The following is a 19,671-nucleotide window of genomic DNA, read 5'->3' on the forward strand; positions in this document are numbered from 1 at the left end:
AGATAGATAGATAGATAGATAGATAGACATATATTTATTTATCTATTGAGAAAGAGAATGACTAATCTCTTAAATTTAGCTCAGGTGGTGAATTTTTTTTAGACATTTCAATAGTGTGGAACTACGTTTTATCACATTATATATTTTTGGTACAAATATAACAGACAAATTTAGTACGACATTTTGTAAAGATTAGCAGTACAAACTTTATTAGGAACATCATACTCCTTTGTGGGAAAGGTGAATTTTATTTGCTATCTTTATTTCAATTGTTTTCCAATTGTAATGTGATGAAAGAAATTCAATAAAACTAAAATACTTTCTGCACTTGTTTGCTCAGGAAATACTTATCCAAGACGACGAGTAATAGGAATTAAGCATAGGTCATGTTTTCTTCCTACAGTAAGCCCAAATGTTTCAGTCATATCTATCTCTTCATTCTTCATTCCGTTGGGAAGCTTCCAATCAAAGTGATAAAGTAACATAGCAAGTGGCAACTCAACATTGGGTAAGGCAAATGCCATACCAGGACACATTCTCCTTCCAGCACCAAATGGTATGAATTCAAAGTCTGTTCCTTTGAAATCAATTGTGCTATTGAGAAATCTCTCAGGTTTAAAAATCTCAGCTTCAACCCAATTTCTTTGATCTCTTGAAATAGCCCAAGCATTAATAACGACTCTTGTCTTAGGTGGGATCTCATACCCATTGATTTGGCATCTTTCTCTACTTTCTCTTGGAATTAACAATGGTGCCGGAGGATGTAGCCTCATTGTTTCTTTGATGATAGACTTTAAGTATTTCAATTGGTGCAACTCTGTGTTATCCACATACCCCTTTATGTCGTACACTCTTCTTACCTCAGCTTGGGCTTCATACATTACCCTTGGGTTCTTTACCATCTCGGACATCGCCCATAACAGAACATCTGATGATGTTTCGGTACCAGCAGTGAACATGTCCTGCAAATTGATTAGCATTAATCCGTAGAAGCTTACTTTTAAACAAGCAAATTTATAAACCAGTCTACGAATTTTGAAAATAAATGTGTTAACATGTTAAGTTGTTGACTAACCAGGATGACTGATTTTATATTGTCATCAGTCAAGAGATGCTGCGAGTGATCATTTTCCTGTTGAATCTTGAGAAGAACATCAACTATATCTTCATCCGTGCTTACTTCTCTATGATTGATTTTGCGATCATCGATGATGTCTTGCAATATTATATCAGTTTCTCTATGAATTTTTTCAAGTTTGGTCTTCTCCTTGCTCACCACCCTTTGAAGCATTTTAATAGAAGGATACAAATCAGCAATACACATTACTCCTAACAAACTCCCAAGTTCCTTAATTGCTGATATGAACACTTGTTCGTGTCTGTTCTTTTTCCCAATAGTTGCTCGTGTCACGATCCCATATGTCATTGAAATAATCTTCTGAGTGAGATTAACAACTGATCCTTCACTTTCAGATATTGATTTAATAAGGCCTGACACCTCTTCTTCTCTAATGGGCTTGAATGATTCGACACGCTTTGCACTTAATAACTCTAAAACACATATCTTTCGTAATTGCCTCCAGTGTTCTCCATATTTAGAGAAAGCAACGTCAGTACCATTGTAACTAAATATTTTGTACATAAGAAAGTCTGGCCTATCACTAAAGGTGATGTCATTTGTTTTCAGAATCTCTTTGGCCATTTCAGGTGAAGTAACTATTACATATGGTACCTCTCCTAATTTTAGACTCATTAAGGGTCCATATTTAGCTGCCAAATTTTTGAAGCAGTGATGGGGAAGTGAGTTGTTGATAATCTGATGTAGGTTTCCTATAAAAGGAAGTGTTGGTGGTCCTGGTGGTAAATTGGGGGAACTGTTACAACTCCACCTTTTAACTATTTTGAATAGCACTAAAAGGAAGAGAAAGGAGACCATGAAGGTGATATTAGAAAAAGGGTTGTGAAGCTCCATGATGGTAGCTTGATCTAGAAATCTAAAGAATGCCTTCACAAAGGTGTCTATGCAAAAGACTCAAATGATGATTACCTGCATTTTCAAGACAATGCAGACATGTTAATTAATACCATACAAATATTAATAAAAAACTAATACAATATTAGCATAAAGACACACATGAAGCATAAGGTGTGCTTGGTGTGGTCAAAATAAAACAACCTGTACACAAGAGCTTGTCAATACATGATATTCCCAAATACACCTAAGCACGTATAGTTTTTAATTTTTTTGACAGCACATATGTACTTAAAATATTGATATCTCCAATCCAAAGCAATTTAAAAAAAAAAAAAGACACGAGGATGAATAGGCATCATATTAATTATATAATATATATACGATTTGCCTCTTCATTTTCTTTTTTTTTTAATATTTTTTTTCCAAATAATACATGTTTTTTTCAATATATATATTCAAAAGATGTTCACATTTGAAAGAAAAAAAATGTATATAATCAAGCAGTTAAAATCTCTAAAAAAAAAAAAGACACGAGGATGGATAGGCATCATATTAATAAATTTGAGATAAAGATTTACTTAAAATGCAGCACACGATGTTGGACTCGATTGTTCCCTCAAAAAAAAAATGTTGGACTCCCGTCTTCAAAAACTTTCTAAATTGATCCTATCGATATTTTACTGTTAATAATATTAGTAGATGTCTATTTAATTATTTTTCCTTTAACAATTAAGTTGGTCTACACATGAATAAAACATCCACTAACATTTTAAAAGAGCATTTCTAATTAAGGAATCGAGTTTTAGAACAATGTCTTTAAGGTTTTGATGATAATAATATATAAAAGTGTTGAAGTTTGTTGTATGTCCCACATCGCTCAGGTTCCCGGGCTGTCGAGTGTATAAATATACTTGAGTTCCCTCCTCCTTTGAGCTAGCTTTTGGGATGAGATCCAAGCTTATTTAACAAAAAGAATATGAAATATGAATATTGCTTTTTTTCCAACATAAAACGCTCACTCCAACCAAACTATCCAAAATACCCTCACCTGAGTTAACTCACGCATGTGTATATCCCAGCGTGACTTAAGTCAGCGTGAATTAACTCAATCTGGGTTCTGTTATAAGAACAGAACAACTTCATAGGAATTTCTTTCCAACATAAAACGCTCACTCCAACCAAACTATCCAAAATACCCTCACCTGAGTTAACTCACGCTCACTCCAACCAAACTATCCAAAATACCCTCACCTGAGTTAACTCACGCATGTGTATATCCCAGCGTGACTTAAGTCAGCGTGAATTAACTCAATCTGGGTTCTGTTATAAGAACAGAACAACTTCATAGGAATTTCCAAAAATACATATGCGGATTTGATCTCCATTGTTGCGATTTTCTCCATCCTTAAGCCATTCAACGCCAATTACAAACACAAAATCAAGTAAGTGCTTACTATCCTATTGCATTGGCTTTTTTGATTGAATTATAATATTTGCTTTTTTGATTGAATTATAAGATTTTTTGGATAAATTGCCACATATTTAAGTTTTTATGATTTTTTATTTTATAGGGATAGATGTTTATGAGATTTGATTGAATTGTTAGATGTTGATTAGAGTATAATTGATTGATTTGTGGTAGAAATTGTTAGGAGTTGTTAGAAATTGTTATGAATTGTTTGAAATTGTTAGGAATTTGAAATTCTAGCACACTAGTTTTAAGATGTTCTATGCGATGTTCCAACTTCAGATGAACAGAAAGCAGATGTTCTGTTTAATGTTCCAACATTATGCAAATAAACAAATAAAACGCATGAAAATAAATGACAAGAAAGTAAATGGCACAAGAGAGTTGTTAATCCAGTTCGGTGACAAACACACATACTATGGGGGCTACCAAGCCAGGAAAGAAATCCACTAGTGTAGTCCTTATTCTAAAGTTCTTAGCTAACTCCTCGTTTACAACTTAAGACCTATGACCTACCCGTCTAGACTTCAACCTAGGAACTCCTAGATTTGAGATCCCATCTCACTATCCTACAACCAATCACAACCCCTATGATTATCAGATTCAAACACACAAATGGTGAAGTTACCTTCAAACACAAACTACAACCTTGCTTCAAAGCTTTGGTGTAGCACAACGAGTTACAACTCAATAAACAGTCCTTAACATGTATCAAGAAGATACAAGAAAGGCTCACAATAAACAAACATTACTAAACTTGCATCAAACACGATACAAGAGTAGACACACGAAGAAAACGACTCAAAACCCTAAAAAACTAATCTTTTTAGAATGATGGCTTGAATGCTCAATTAGGTCTTGAAGTCTTCCTTTTACACTGAAGCAATACGAGCTCAATAATCTTTTTGGGATTCAGAACAAATTGTAGATCGTTCAGTTGATCTACATCACCAGAATCAGTGACAAAAAGGAAAGTCCTAATATGTAGGACAATATTTAGGAACTTCCAAACATATCCAAATATTCCCTTAAATATAATCACACCTTTAGGAATATAACACAACTGATTTTGAACAGATATGCGCGTTGCTTGGTCAGCAAGATATGTGTAACGCCCACACTAAACGTATCTAGAAAGATTAGCATCTGCATTAACTTGATACTGTATACATCAAAATACAACAATAAAACTTTGAATGCATATCTTATACAACCATAAGTGTTCGTACAACAAGAATATAATATAACTTGTCTAAAATGTAGTAATTGCATCCTTGTAATCCATATCATCCTGCAGCGGGTACGAACGAGCACTTGCTGGAATATCCATCCGGCTACTAGCTTTCCATACCAACCTGTTTATCTGAAACAAATAAGGATTGGGATGAGACATAATGTCTCAGTGAGTTCTACCTAGCCCTAGGCTATAGGTAACCTCGGGGGAAACCTACGGTCACCACGTGTCTACAATACAACCTGCCTGTTGATTATACGTGTGTGGTCATGCTTGCCTAGACGGTCGTGCACACTAGATCCGTCATAGGTTTATCTTAACTTGTCATAGGTCTTGCTTACATCATACGTGTCATGGCGGTTAAGGGGAACCTAAGACCGCTAACTCAAAATACGCTAGACGCATCGAGACTTTACATTCTTATTCAAGACATGATTCCTATACCGGACGATTAGGGAAACCTAAGATCGTATTCAGTTAACATTCATAACTTGATCTATTGCATAAACTTGTACATGTCTAACATCATATCATAATCATACGTAATCATAATCATTCATACATAGATGTTAGCGTTGAACAAACATATTATCTAAGTTCATTTTACGGAAAGTGATGACATGCTGTCATTACGTAATTTTTAGGACTTATTGTGACATTTTATTAGAGTTCTCATGCAATTTTAACTATTCCGGGGTGCAAAAAGATGAAAAACTGAAGTTCTTCCAGACCAAATCGCGCCACGCCAAAATACAGCCTTGCCGCGATTTTTGAGACACATTTGCATATGTCCCTGTTTGAGGGACATCGCGGAGCGCCAATTACAACTGCGCGGCGCGATTTTGATTAGGTCAGGCCCAAAATCTCTATAAATACTGCACTCAGCCAGAAGAAAAGAGTGACGATTTTGGAGAGCAAAGTGCGATTTTGAGACATCGGAGACGGCTAGAAGGGCAATTTCTTCAACCTTTTACCAATTCATGTATGTTTTATTTTAATCATTGATTATGCTATTTGTAAACTTGATTATGAGTAGCTAAATCTCTTACAGATTAGATCCGAGATGAATCTTTGTAACCCTAATTGACACATGTTGCTATGAAACTCTATTTTGTTTATGAATTCAATTCTAGTTTATTCAATTCAATTGTTCTTAATGCTTTTTATATCTTGATCACATATAACTTGATTTTGTGAGAACGAATGACCACTGACCATGGCTTTCGACTTAGACCTAATTGAATTGTTCTAATAAACAGGGTTAGTCTAGGAATAGATAATCGTTTGTTAGTGATAATAGGTTAACGTTCGGTAAAACCTTCAAGAATTATTAGACCACCTAAGGAATTAGGGGCTGTAGTTTAAGAAGAGGGTCCTAACTCAAGGGATTGATTAGGGCTATTTTGTTAATCATCGTAAATTAGAAGAGGATTCATAACAAATAGGTGCAGTAGACCAATTAGGGGAACTTAGAGGATTTGACGGATCTGATCTCATCTCTCTCCATATTTTCTTAATCAAATCTTTATTTTCTGTTACTTGATTTAATTAAAATCAAACCAAATCTACTGCCTAGTGGCGAAACAAAATAAATTTTATACATCCTATTTTTATAACGCAATTGAATTATTGAAGTTAAAAACAGTCCTCGTGGGATCGATATTTTTACTACTTCGATAGTATTTGGTGCACTTGCCAAACGTCTATCAAGTTTTTGGCGCCGTTGCCGGTGACTATTGATTTATTTCAACAAGGCAATTACGTTATAATCTAGGGTTTTTGCAATTTAATTTTCTGTTTTTTTTATTTTTATTTTTCTGTTTCAGTATTCATTTGATTACTCTTTATCGTGCAGCGCTACTAAGGTATTTTGCTGTTTATGCGAGGTAAACAGAGCTCTGACGACTTAGAGTACGATCCGGAAATTGAAAGAACTTCTAGAGCACTTCGGAAAGCTGTCCGGTCGCAAAGGTTAGCTCATTCCGTTCCACCGGGTGTTCGAGAACAAATACCGGAGTCACTCTCAACTGAATCTGAAACATCTGCTTCTCCTAAATCTGCAACTATGGAAGGTGAAGGAGTTGTACCACCAAGACCGAAGTTAGGAGGCTACGGGTTAGCGACTCATCGCGGTCAACTGACCCATACCTTTCAACCAGCTAACCCTGTCGCTTTCGACATCAAGACATTTGTCCTTAACGGTTTGAGGGACAAGCAATTCGATGGGACTGAAGCTATGAGTCCTCATGAACACTTGAGCCGCTTTGCTGAAACTTGTGAATTTTGTGTGCAACCAGCCACCGTGACCGAAGCACAAAAGAAACTAAGGCTATTTCCTTTCACCTTGACGGGAAGAGCAAAAGATTGGTTGCTAACAATACCAAACGGGACTGTCCAAACATGGGAAGAGTTAGAGCTGAAGTTCTTAGAGAAATATTTCCCTATGTCTAAATATTGGGAAAAGAAGATGGAGATCTCTAACTTCAAGCAAGGAGAAGGTGAATCATTGTATGATGCTTGGGAGCGATTCAACTTACTTCTTAAGAGATGCCCTAATCATGAGTTCACCGAGAAACAATACCTCCAAATCTTCAGTGAGGGGGTAACACCAAACACTAGAATGTTCTTAGATGCTTCCGCGGGAGGTAGTCTCAAGAGCAAAACTGATCATGAAGTCCAGGCTTTGATCGAAAACAAGGCTGGAAATGAGTATCGTGCTGAAGCTAAGAAGAAGGAAAGAGGAGTGTTTGGGGTGAGTGAACAAACTGTTATCCTTGCCAACCAAGCAGCTATGAACAAACAAATCGAGGCTCTAACTAAGGAGTTTCAAGGCTTCACTTTGGCTCATAAGCAACAACAAGTGGTTGCAATCAAGTGAGGAAGCTAACTTCATGGGAGGCTATCAAAGGCCAAACCAATACTACAATTCAGGTATCAACAAGCATCCAAATCTCAGTTACTCAAATAACAACGCTTTGAATTCTCAGATGCTTACTCCTCCTCAACAACAACAAAGAAAGCCATCAGCTCTTGAGGAAACTATGATGAATTTTATGAAGATGACTCAAGGCAACTTTGAAGAGATGAAGAAGAGTCAAGAAGCTGAAAGAAAGAACAATGAAGCTTCTAGAAAGATGCTTGAAACTCAACTGGGGCAATTAGCTAAGCAATTGGCTGAACAAAACAAAGGCGGATTCTCAGGTAACACGAAAGACAACCCTAAGAATGAGTCTTGTAATGCTATTGAATTGAGGAGCAAAAAGGTTTTGACACCTTTAGTTCCAAAAGCTCCAAAGAAGGTTGATGATGTAGTTGAGGTGGAGGAAAAGGGTGTAGTTGAAAAGGAAGATGATCATGGAGTAGTTGAAAACGAAAGGAAGAAAAAAATAGAGGGAGAAAAAAGTGAGAAGTTAATTGATGAAGATTCAATTTTGAGGAAGTTTGAAGAGTCAAATCTTGAAAGATGGAGATAAACCACAAGTTATTCCATCATATGTGAAGCTTCCATACCCTCACCTTTCCAAGAAGAAAGAAAAGGATGAAGGTCAATTCAAGAAGTTCATGCAACTTTTCTCACAACTTCAGGTGAATATTCCTTTCGGCGAAGCTCTTGATCAAATGCCGTTATATGCTAAGTTCATGAAAGACTTGTTAACCAAACGAAGGAAGCCTAAGGATGATGAGAACATGTGTAGCTTCTGGACCAATGGTATGCTGGCACGTGGACTTGAACTTGGCTTGGCTGAGTTTTAAGACTTTAAGGACCTTTCTGCAATTTCCTGGAACTTTGGGACTAATCTGCAATTCTTGAAAGTACAAGGACCAAACTGCAATTTGAAAAAAAGGACTAAAAAAAAAACTTGACACAAATAGGGACTGTTCTGTAATTAAGAAAAAGGACCAAAAGAAGCAATTTTAAAACCAAAAGGACTTAAATGCAATTTTTAAAACTATGAAGGACTAAAATGCAAATTAAAAATAAAATTGGGTAAAAAAATGTAAAGTGGAAAATAACGTAAAGTGAAACAATTAAAAAACACAAAAAGGACTAAAATGAACCAACTACAAAATGAGGTACTTTAAAGTAACCTCTCTCTGTCAAAATTTCATGTGAAATGACCAAAATGCCTCTAGGGACTAAACTGACTCAAAATGACTCAAATGCAATTTTTGAAATGGATTTTAACATGGAATTAAAGCAAGGATTTATTCAAACTAATTGAAAAAGAATGAGAGACAATTTTCAAAGATTAAAAGGAGTTTTGACATAGGAAATGACTAAAATGCCGTTTTTCATGAATTTTTGCAACTAACATTGAAATAAAATGCAGAGAAATATGCAATTGATCAGAGACAATTTCAAATGTCTTGGAATGTAAGAAAACCCTTTTGGATGGCTTGAAATGCAAGAAAACACAGACAAATACACAGTTGAAAATATTTTCAAGACGGTAAAGTATGGTAAAATATCAGGGTAAAACAATAGCAAATTGGCAGTCTCTCAAGAGTAATAGACATATATCAAAGATGGAAAAGCATTTTGATCAAGTATTTTTAGGTCCAAAATTAGGGTATGACATAGGGCACCTTGGAGCACTGTCTAACATTTATATATACTAGGTTAGAGACCAGGCGTTGCCCGGGTTAGACATATTAAATAAGGTCGTTTGCACAGACACATATATATGCATATTTGATTTAGAATGATTTAAATTTACAAATAAAAATCATTAACAGACATAGCATATTGTTGTTTGAAATCTTTTAACCAAGAAAACACAGTTTAGGGTTTGCTATATATAGCCGAGTTTGCATGGAAATTAGGGTAGCCGAGTTTGCATGGAAATTAGGGTATTCTGTTTGTAAACGTATTAAATACAACAACTTGTCAAAAATAAAGTCTACAAAAACAATACATATATACAAACGATGACACAACAAGATAGGAAAACTTGGAGCACTGTCTAACATTTATATATACTATGTTAGAGACCCGGCGTTGCCCGGGTTAGACGTATTAAATAAGGTCATTTGCACAGACACATATATAAGCATATTTGATTTAGAATGATTTAAATTTACAAATAAAAATCATTAGCAGACATAGCATATTATTGTTTGAAATCTTTTAACCAAGAAAACACGGTTTAGGGTTTCCTATATATAGCCGAGTTTGCATGGAAATTAGGGTAGCCGAGTTTGCATGGAAATTAGGGTATTCTGTTTGTAAACGTATTAAATACAAAAACTTGTCAAAAATAAAGTCTACAAAAACAATACATATATACAAACGATGACACAACAAGATAGGAAAACTTGGAGCACTGTCTAACATTTATATATACTATGTTAGAGACCCGGCGTTGCCCGGGTTAGACGTATTAAATAAGGTCGTTTGCACAGACACATATATAAGCATATTTGATTTAGAATGATTTAAATTTACAAATAAAAATCATTAGCAGACATAGCATATTATTGTTTGAAATCTTTTAACCAAGAAAACACGGTTTAGGGTTTCCTATATATAGCCGAGTTTGCATGGAAATTAGGGTAGCCGAGTTTGCATGGAAATTAGGGTATTCTGTTTGTAAACGTATTAAATACAACAACTTGTCAAAAATAAAGTCTACAAAAACAATACATATATACAAACGATGACACAACAAGATAGGAATGAAAAGCTCAACAGAATAATATAGTCTACAAAAACAATACATATATACAAACGATGACACAACAAGATAGGAATGAAAAGCTCAGCAATGAGGAGAAAAGGAGAAATATTAAGGATTGCTGCATTTTAGAGGGAATTTTTTTTTTTTGGTGGTGGCCGGGGTTTGAACCTCGGACCTGCATATTTTTATGCATTGTCCATACCAATTGAGCTAAGCTCACGAGGACATTTTAGAGGGAATTTGTTAGGTTAAATTGGTGCGCTGCATTTTAGATGGAATTTGTTAGGTTAAATCTTTATTTATTAATTTTGTTACGTCTGCAGCAACTTAACCTAATTTTTTCCCGCTCATTTGCTTTATTAGGTTTGCAATTATTTAACCTAACAAATTCCATCTAAAAAAATGCATTGCATACCAATTTCATTCCTATCCGCTTGCCATTTTTTTTTGAATAAAATATTTTCTACCATATCAATGATCACGTATGATCCTTCTATTTTATACTTTTTTTTGTCAAGAATTTTACACTTTTCTTTGGATTTTTTTTAATTTTATGCCTTTTTTTTACATCCTTATTTATTAATTTTGTTACGTCTGCAGTAACTTAACCAAATTTTTTCGCTCATTTGCTTTATTAGGTTTGCAATTATTTAACCTAACAAATTCCATCTAAAAAAATGCATTGCACACCAATTTCATTCCTATCCGCTTGCCTTTTTTTTTTTGAAGAAAATATTTTCTACCATATCAATGATCTTACGGGTTAAAGATTATTTATTGGTCTCTATTATAGTCGAGAAAACCCCTGCGACGCACGGGTCAAAAGCCTAGTTGTTGTTAACCTAATACAACATTTTAGAGGGAAATTATTAGGTTAAGTTGCTGCAGACCTAATAAAATTAATAAATAAGGATTTATATATTTATATATATAAAGATAAAGATTAGTAGCCATTTTCACATGAACCACAAATCTAAGTTTATGGTGTGGTTTTGCGTCACAAATTCACAACAAGAACAAAAATAAAAAAATTAATATTCATGCATCTTTGAAAAATTGCTCAAAGAATGATTTTTTAATTATTGATTACAAATATTATATGTAATATTGTTTATGAGAAACTAATAATTTAATATCCAATCATATCTAAAGGAGTAAAAAAATTGATTTTTCTTGGCATTGTTGATAAAGATGTGTGATTGAGTAGTTGAAGAACTAAAACTTTAGACAATGATTAAAGTCTATAAGATTAATTTAATTTTAGTATAAGTTGGACAAAAGAAATTTGGAGAAAAATTATTTATGTCATTTAATATGCACTTGAAGTAGGAAAAGAAAATACCTCCAATAGTATCATGAAACAAAGGTCATGTATGCCATTGAATAAAGGAGAAGTTGATTAAAAGGGTGAATAGTCACATGGAATATTGCAACATGTTTTTTTTGTTGCTTATGCCGTTTTTTCCTCGCTTTTTTACCTCAAAATCTTTGTTACTTCGATGATCATCATCATCATCATCATCATCATATTAATAATTTTGCTATACAGATTTACTTAAATCGCAGCACACGATGTTGTACTCGATTGTCAACTTCCCACCTTCAAGAACTTATTAAATTGATCCTCTCGATATTTTAGGCTGATTCGTGCATATTTTACTCTTAATAATATTAGTAGATGTCTATTTAATCATTTTTCCTTTAACAATTAAGTTGTTCTACACATGAATAAAACATCCACTAACATTTTAAAAGAGCATCTCTAAGAAATGTCTTTAAGAGTTTGATGATAACAATGTATAAAAGAATAATTGGTTACTCTAATATTTGTTCAAGTATGCATGATCAAAAAATTATATTCTGACTCTGAAGTCATCCCTATGGTTTTAAAACACCAAACTTTGAACACAGTGGAACGTATGCAGTACCCAAGAAGAAGCTCTGATGATAAAACTATGATCTGAAGAAGGTTAACAAAAGTTAAAGCTCTGATGATAAATTAATGCATCAAGTCTTGAACTCTAATGAATGCTAGATCTACATATATTGTTGTTGCTTATAATTGTTTTGGTTATTAGTAGCCTTTTACACTTGAACCACAAATCTAAGTTTTTGGTGTTATTTTGCGTCACGAATTCACAAAAATAACAAAAATTTAAAAATTAATATTCATGCATATTTGAAAAATTGCTCAAAGAATGATTTTTTTTATTATTGATTACAAAGATTATATGTGATATTGTTTCTGAGAAACTAACAATTTAATATCCAAGCGTCTCTAAAGGAGTTAAAAAAAAATGATTTTCCTTGACCATTGTTGATAAAGATGTGTGATTAAGTTCTTGAAGAACTAAAACTTCGGACAATGATTAAAGTTTGTGAGATTAATTTGATTTTAGTATAAGTTGGACAAAAGGAGAGTTAGAGAAAAATTATTTATGTCATTTAATATCCACTTGAAGTAGGAAAAGAAAATACCTCCAATATTATCATGAAATGATGGTCATGTATGTCATTGAATATAAGAGAAGTTTATTAAAAAGGTGAAAATTCAAATGATAAATTCAACTTCATTCTTCTCTCAAAAAAAAAAAAAATCAACTTCATTCCTAGAAGTGAAAGACTCATATTATTCCTTCTAGGGTTAGTTGATAAATGACCCCTGTAATATACTCAAAGTAAGGAAATAGCCATTGTAAACAATAAAACAACGGTTCTACCTTTGTAATTAGATATTCTTCCTATTTTGGTCTACCAAAAGCTCAACCACATATGAGGCGTAGACGTCACATGGAATATTGCAACGTGGTTTTTTTTTGCTTATGTCACTTATTTTTCCTCGCTTTTTTTCCTAATAAAATCTTTGTTACTTCAATTTATTTCTAACTTTAATTAAGGAGCCGAAATCAAGAAAAATTGGAACATTTTCTTTTGTAGACATAAAGTTCAGAAAAGGAATTGCACATAAAATAAGGCCTCACACATAAAAAATTAGAATTTATGTGTGAAACATAATAAAAAGTTAGGTCAACAAATGTTGATGTATTTAGTCCAAAATTTGAACCACATGTATTCATTTTTTTACGCAACTTTTGCTTATATTTGAGATTGAAGGGAGTACATAGAAAGGATTTGCAAATCATCAAGGCATTCTAAAAATACCTCCACTACAAAGTTTGGAGTTTTTTGAAGGAGAGACAATTTAATTATGAATTATTGTTCCATGTAATCATGAATTCCTTAAAAAAAAATCACTATTTTATTAGTCATTCGTTTAAAAACTCCAAAGTTTCGGGGTTGAGAATCTTATGCTGATTTGTAAGTGCATACGAAATTGGAGAATGCTAATTGACCTGTGATCATATGCTTACCCGGAACAAGATTGCAATTTTCTATGTTTTGGTCAAAAAATAAAAATTAATCGAGGCATCTTCAAAATGATATGAAACATTGCATATCCTTTCTCTCTATTTTTATAGAGCTACCTGCTAAACACCAGCTCAAAAATTGATTTTCTAGGTTAAGGTTCCGTTGTTTTGGTTTTTGAGATTTTGTTCGTTTTAAAAATTTATACTTAAGGAAATAGCCATTGTAAACAACAAAACATAGGATATATTCTTGTAATTTGATATTTTTCCTATTTCGGTCCACCAAATGCCCAATCACATATGACGCGTTAACGTGACATGGAATATTGCAACGAGGTTTTTTGCCTATGTCATTTTTTTTGCCCCGCTGTTTTTCCTCATAAAATTTTGGCTTAATAGCAGTTTTGACCCCATAAGTATCACGATCTTGTGATTTTGGCCCTCTAAATAAATAAATTACAACCCATCCCTCTAAGTATTTCCCTTTTGCAGTTTGGGCCCACCAAATCAATTTTGATCAATTCAACGCAAATGTGGCGCCCACATCACTTAAGTGAGGTGCCACATATTATTTACTGTTTTATTTTAGTCTATTTCCAAGCTGGCATTAATAAACGAAAAAAAAGAAGAATTAGAAAGTCAGACACGTGAGCTTTTTCTCTAATTTCTTTTTCTGGAAAAGCTTACAACAACAATATCATCATATGGATTAATCGATTAGCAACTTGCACCATCATCAACAATAGCTAAAATGTAACAGCCCGATTTTTCGCTAGATTTATTTTATTATTTATTTATGTGTGTTATATGTGCTCTTATGTGATTATTTGCCTCTGTGTATATTTTTGGTTGGGATTTGTAGAATTCGGTGTTAGAAGGGTATTTTAGTCATTTTGGACTTGGGGGTATTTTGGTCATTTTGGGATTAGGGGTAATTTAGTAGTTTTGTTGAGGATTATTTTTAGTGCTTAGTGAGAGTTGTTATTTTACTAAGTGCTAGGGAGTTGTAGTAATTTATTTTATTACCAGTAGGTGACCGCTAGTATTACATTTTACCGTTAAGTGAGTAGTAATATTTTGGTTAGAATAGAAATGGGTTAGGCCCATTAAGGTGTTGTGAGTTGAGCCCAATTATGTAGAACCTATATAAGCTCTAGTTGGTAGAGAAAATGAGGTTTTTGCCAACATTTACAATTGAGAAGAGATAGAGATAGAGAGAAGGAAAAGGGTTTGAAGAGAAGGATCTAGAGAAGGCTAGAGGGAGGTCAAGCTTCAAGGATTGGAGCTAGGATTGGAGCTAAAGTGAAGCCTTAGTGTTGATTTTGAAGAATTAAGGTAAGGGGGTTAGAATTCAAGCATGATCAATAGTTGTAGTTTATCCCTAATTCTTTGCTTAAGTTGTTAATTGAGATTTTGTTGTAGGAATTCGTGCTTAATTATGATGATATGGTTATATACATGAATTGAATGATAATTGTGTTGTTGTTGTTGAATTTGTATGTTAAAATGGGTAGATATGAACATGATGAGTTTTTGTATGAAATTGATGATGAATAATGTCGTTGTTGTTAGATTGATGATGAATTCATGTTCAAATGTTGTTGTTGATTGTTTTCACATGTGTTGTTGATGAATTGATGCATTAGGTATCATGAATTGATGAATTGGTGATGAGAATTGTTGTTGTTGTTGAAAGTTGTGGAAGTTTGGTGAAGTGATGAATTTTGTTGTGTTGATGCTTTAATTTCAAAACTTGTGCATGTTTAAGTGTTTTGGAACATATATGACCTGTAAATATCTTTGGGATTAAGTTTTGGGGTTTGGGATGATCAAAATTGGGATTTTGGGACGAAAAGGGGTTGGAACCCGAAACATTTTTGCCTGGAACTTTGAAGCTTCGCTTAAGCGAGCTCCAAGCGAGCTGCAAGCGAGCGTGCCCAGGACGTTCTGGACGCAGTTCGCTTAAGCGAGCCGCAAGCAAGCTAGCCCAGTACTTACTGGAGCTTGGTCACTTAAGCGAGCAGACCCTTGCTTAAGCGAGATGTGCCTATTTCAGCCATTTTTGATTCTTTGTTTCGTGTACTTGGGGACCAATCCGAGCTTTCTAAAATGTTTCTTTTAACTTGTTAAACCTCTGTTTATGCACTTAATCCTACTGGAACGTCATTTGAATTGAATTGGACTTGGTTTGTGAATTGAACTTAAACTTTTGAAAAATAGTCCAAGAACGTCGATTTTCCGAAAACTCGTTTTCTCATGAAATTGAGGTAGGATTAAGGTTGTATAATGTTTATGTGATTCCTAAAAATGGTTGTGATTGGTTTCATCAAGTCCTAACACGTTTTGCTTTGAAAATTGGGATTCTTTTGTAAAAGTGATAAAGTAAGACGAACTTTGAGTTTTTCATGATTTCGTCACACTTGGCCGATGAAATGTGGCCTAAAGGTATACTTAGTTGAGGCATTGGAACTAATTTACTTGGTTTTGGTTAAATGCTCAATAATTTCTAATGTTGTGATTTTGAGAGACGAACTTTGTTGGAAATGTTTTTAAGAGCCAATTGCTCCATGAATCCCTTGTGGATAGTTGTTATGATTTATGTGGAGATGTTTGATGATGTATATATGTGACAACTATGTTGGAACAAAATGTGTTTAACGATGAACCTTAAAGAGTTTTGATGATAACAAGGTATTAAAAATTGTAAATTGGACTAGCTAATATTTGTTCAAGTGTACAGGACCATAATTATAAAGTTACATCATCATTGGTTCTGAATGAGCAAATAAAGAGCAAAGGAAACAACAAAAATTTGAAGCTTGGACGCTCCTGAAGGCAACTTGTTACTGAAGGGAAAAAGCACTCCTGAAGTTAAGTCGCTTCTGAAGTAAGGATAGTGCTCCTGAAGTTAAGACGCTTCTGAAGTAAGAATAGTGCTCCTGAAGACAAGAAGTCCAGAAGTCATATCATCAGAAGCTGCATCATCAGAAGCTGCAGAAGTCATATCATCAGAAGCTGCATCATCAGAAGCTGCCTCATCAGAAGCTATTTCACCAGAAGCTGAATCTCAACTGGATTTGCAAAAGATTCAAGAATTGAAATGTAAAATCTGTCTATTGGATTCGAAAACACAAACAAAGGATTAGTGGAATTTTGCAACGGTCATTTCAAAGGTGTTTGAAGGCTTGTGCTTGCAATTTGGACGAAAGCGTTGACATTGTACTTTGTACGAATTGTACAACCACGTTCTCCACCACTCTGTTTTGTGTCCACGCTACAAGACAAGAAAACAGCTCCAGAATACGGTCTCGCCTGCATATATGTTCCTTTGGATAAGGAATGGATTTCAAATTGGTTCTTCGTAGGACAACAACCAAATCAGGCAAAAGATCATTGGTGAAAGATCAAGCTTCAACAACGACTCTTTGGTGTGCTGGCAATTTCACAACGTCTCTTTCACACCTCTATATAAAGGAGTGAAGACTTAGAGTTTTGGCAATGCAACAACGCTGAACGAAAGACTCACAAGATTTTCACAAGTACCAAACCTCTGCTGAAATTGTTCTGCATTCACTTAGAATTTCTGTGTCTCAAAGTCATATCTTAGAAATTCTTAAGTCCATTGAGTCTGTATCTGATTTGTATTGTGAGCACCTCTGATTGTATATCAAGTGTTCAACCTTAAACAATTTTCTGTGTAATTTTGTTTAGTTAGAAAGTCTCTTGCAGTTGTGCTTGAGCAGGAAGTCTCTTGATTGTGTTCTTGAGCAAAGGAAGTCTCTAGCTTGTGTGCTTGAGCAAAGGAAGTCTCTTGCTTGTGTGCTTGAGCATTTGTAATCAGATATTACTCATAGTGAAATCTCCTTGGAAGTGCAAGGGGGACTGGACTACTTCCGGATTGTGGAAGGAACCAGTATAATTGCTTTGTGTCGTTCTTCTTCTCTCTCTCTGTTTTATTCCGCTGCATTTAGATTCTGATTATCACTTCAGAAGTTGTTTCACTTAGCTTCTGATCAGTGTGTTCAGTTTTTAGGAGAAACGAAGAATTTTTCAAAACACAATTCAACCCCCCCCCCTTTCTTGTGTTTTTCTCACCTTCAATTGGTATCTAGAGCCTTGGTCTGTTGTGTAACACTTAACCGTGCAACAGTCAAAGATCTGAGAAAAACATGTCTACTCCTCCTCCTACTGGTTCTGGTGAAACTAGCTATAAACATGTCTCACATGATTATAGTGACAGTAAGAAATCTAGTGTTGGAAAAGTTCCAAAGTTCAATGGAGATGCTGAAGAGTTCTCTTGGTGGAAGACCAACTTTTACAGTTACATCATGAGCCTAGATGAAGAATTATGGGATATTCTGGAAGATGGTGTTGGTGATTTAGTCCTTGATGAAGAAGGAGCTGTTGTGGATAGAAAGAAACATACTCCAGAACTGAGGAAACTCTACAAGAAGCATCATATTATCAGAGGAGCCCTTGTCACTGCCATACCCAAAGCAGAATACATGAAGATGAGTGACAAATCCACTGCTAAAGCTATGTTTGCTTCTCTCTGTTCAAATTATGAAGGGAGCAAGAAGGTCAAAGAAGCTAAGGCTCTCCTGCTCGTACATCAGTATGAGTTATTCAAGATGAAGAATGATGAAACTATTGAGGAGATGTACTCAAGGTTTCAAACCTTAGTTTCTGGGCTACAGATTCTAAAGAAGAGCTATGTTGCTTCTGATCATGTAAGCAAGATACTCAGAAGCTTACCTGCCAGATGGAGACCAAAAGTGACTGCCATTGAGGAAGCTAAAGATTTAAACACTTTAAGTGTCGAAGATCTTGTTAGTTCTCTCAAAGTTCATGAGTTAAGTCTTAATGAACATGAGTCTACTAAGAAGAGTAAATCAATAGCTCTTCCATCCAAAGGCAAGTCATCAAAAGCTCTCAAAGTAGTTGAATCTGAAGAGGAAGAACAGTCAATTTCAGATTCTGAACCAGATGCTGCTGAAATGGCCATGCTCTCAAACAGACTTCAATATCTGGCCAAGAAGAACAGAAAGTTTCTCTCCAGAAGGGGTAACTCCAGAAGCTCAAAGAAAGAAGATCAGAAGGGATGCTTCAACTGTAAGAAGCCTGGACACTTCATTGCTGAATGCCCTGATCTTCAAAGAGAAAAGTCAAAGGACAGGTCAAAGAGGTCTACATTTAAACCAAGCAAACTCAAGAAGCAGATTAAGCAGAGTTTAATGGCTACCTGGGATGATTTGGGTAGTGAATCTGGATCTGATAAAGAGGAAGCTGATGAAGATGCAAAGGTAGCTGTTGGGTTGGTAGCAACAGCAACTTCAGAAGCTGGATCAGATTCAGACTCAGAAGATGAAAACAAGGTATATTCCAAAATTCCCAGAGATGAACTTGTTGAGTCACTTAAAGAACTTCTTACACATTTTGAAGTAAGAACCAATGAGTTGAAGGATTTAAAAGAAAAATATGCTGATTTGGTACAACAGCAAAAATCAACTCTATTGGATCTGAAAGCTTCTGAACAAGGACTTAGGGGCTTTGACTTCATGTGTAAAACATATGAAGATCAGCTCAGGTTCTTATGTCAGAAGCTACAAGAAAAGTGTAATGAAAAACCTTTAAGTAACCATGAAATTGCTCTTGAAGATTTTATTATATCTGGCATTGACAGAAGCAGAGTAGCTTCTATGATTTATAGCATTTACAAGAACAATGGCAGAGGAATTGGTTTTCCAGAAGTGAAACTTGAGAAAACCAATCTAAAATCTTGTTGTGAATGCATCAAGGAAGGTCTGAAAACATTCTTTGTACCAGAAGGGGCTGAGTTGGAAACTGTTGCTCAATCAGAACCTGAAGCTTCTAGTCCTAAGGCTAAGATTACTTCAAAGCCAAAGAACTCTAAGTCAAAGGCTATGATCAAATCTGATTCCAAGATT

The 19,671-nt window shown here is 34.7% G+C and overlaps 1 protein-coding gene and 1 non-coding gene across 2 annotated transcripts; both read right to left on the reverse strand.

The window, feature by feature from the left end:
- Nucleotides 1-228: 228 nt before the first annotated feature.
- Nucleotides 229-2,051, reverse strand: LOC146916993 (cytochrome P450 71D10-like). Its single transcript, XM_085718842.1, has 2 exons — nucleotides 1,076-2,051; nucleotides 229-962 (listed from the first exon to the last, which is right to left on the reverse strand). The coding sequence occupies exons 1-2, from the start codon at nucleotides 1,970-1,972 to the stop codon at nucleotides 348-350; spliced, it is 1,512 nt and encodes a 503-aa protein (XP_085574968.1). The 5' UTR covers nucleotides 1,973-2,051; the 3' UTR covers nucleotides 229-347.
- Nucleotides 2,052-7,136: 5,085 nt separating this feature from the next.
- On the reverse strand, nucleotides 7,137-7,242 carry LOC146916994 (small nucleolar RNA R71). The gene has a single exon (XR_015017256.1). It is a non-coding gene; the product is annotated as a small nucleolar RNA R71 (small nucleolar RNA).
- Nucleotides 7,243-19,671: the final 12,429 nt, after the last annotated feature.

This window comes from Medicago sativa, chromosome 6 (assembly GCF_051527215.1).
Source record: "Medicago sativa cultivar Bolivia chromosome 6, Bolivia_mono, whole genome shotgun sequence".
Classification (NCBI taxonomy): Eukaryota; Viridiplantae; Streptophyta; class Magnoliopsida; order Fabales; family Fabaceae; genus Medicago; species Medicago sativa.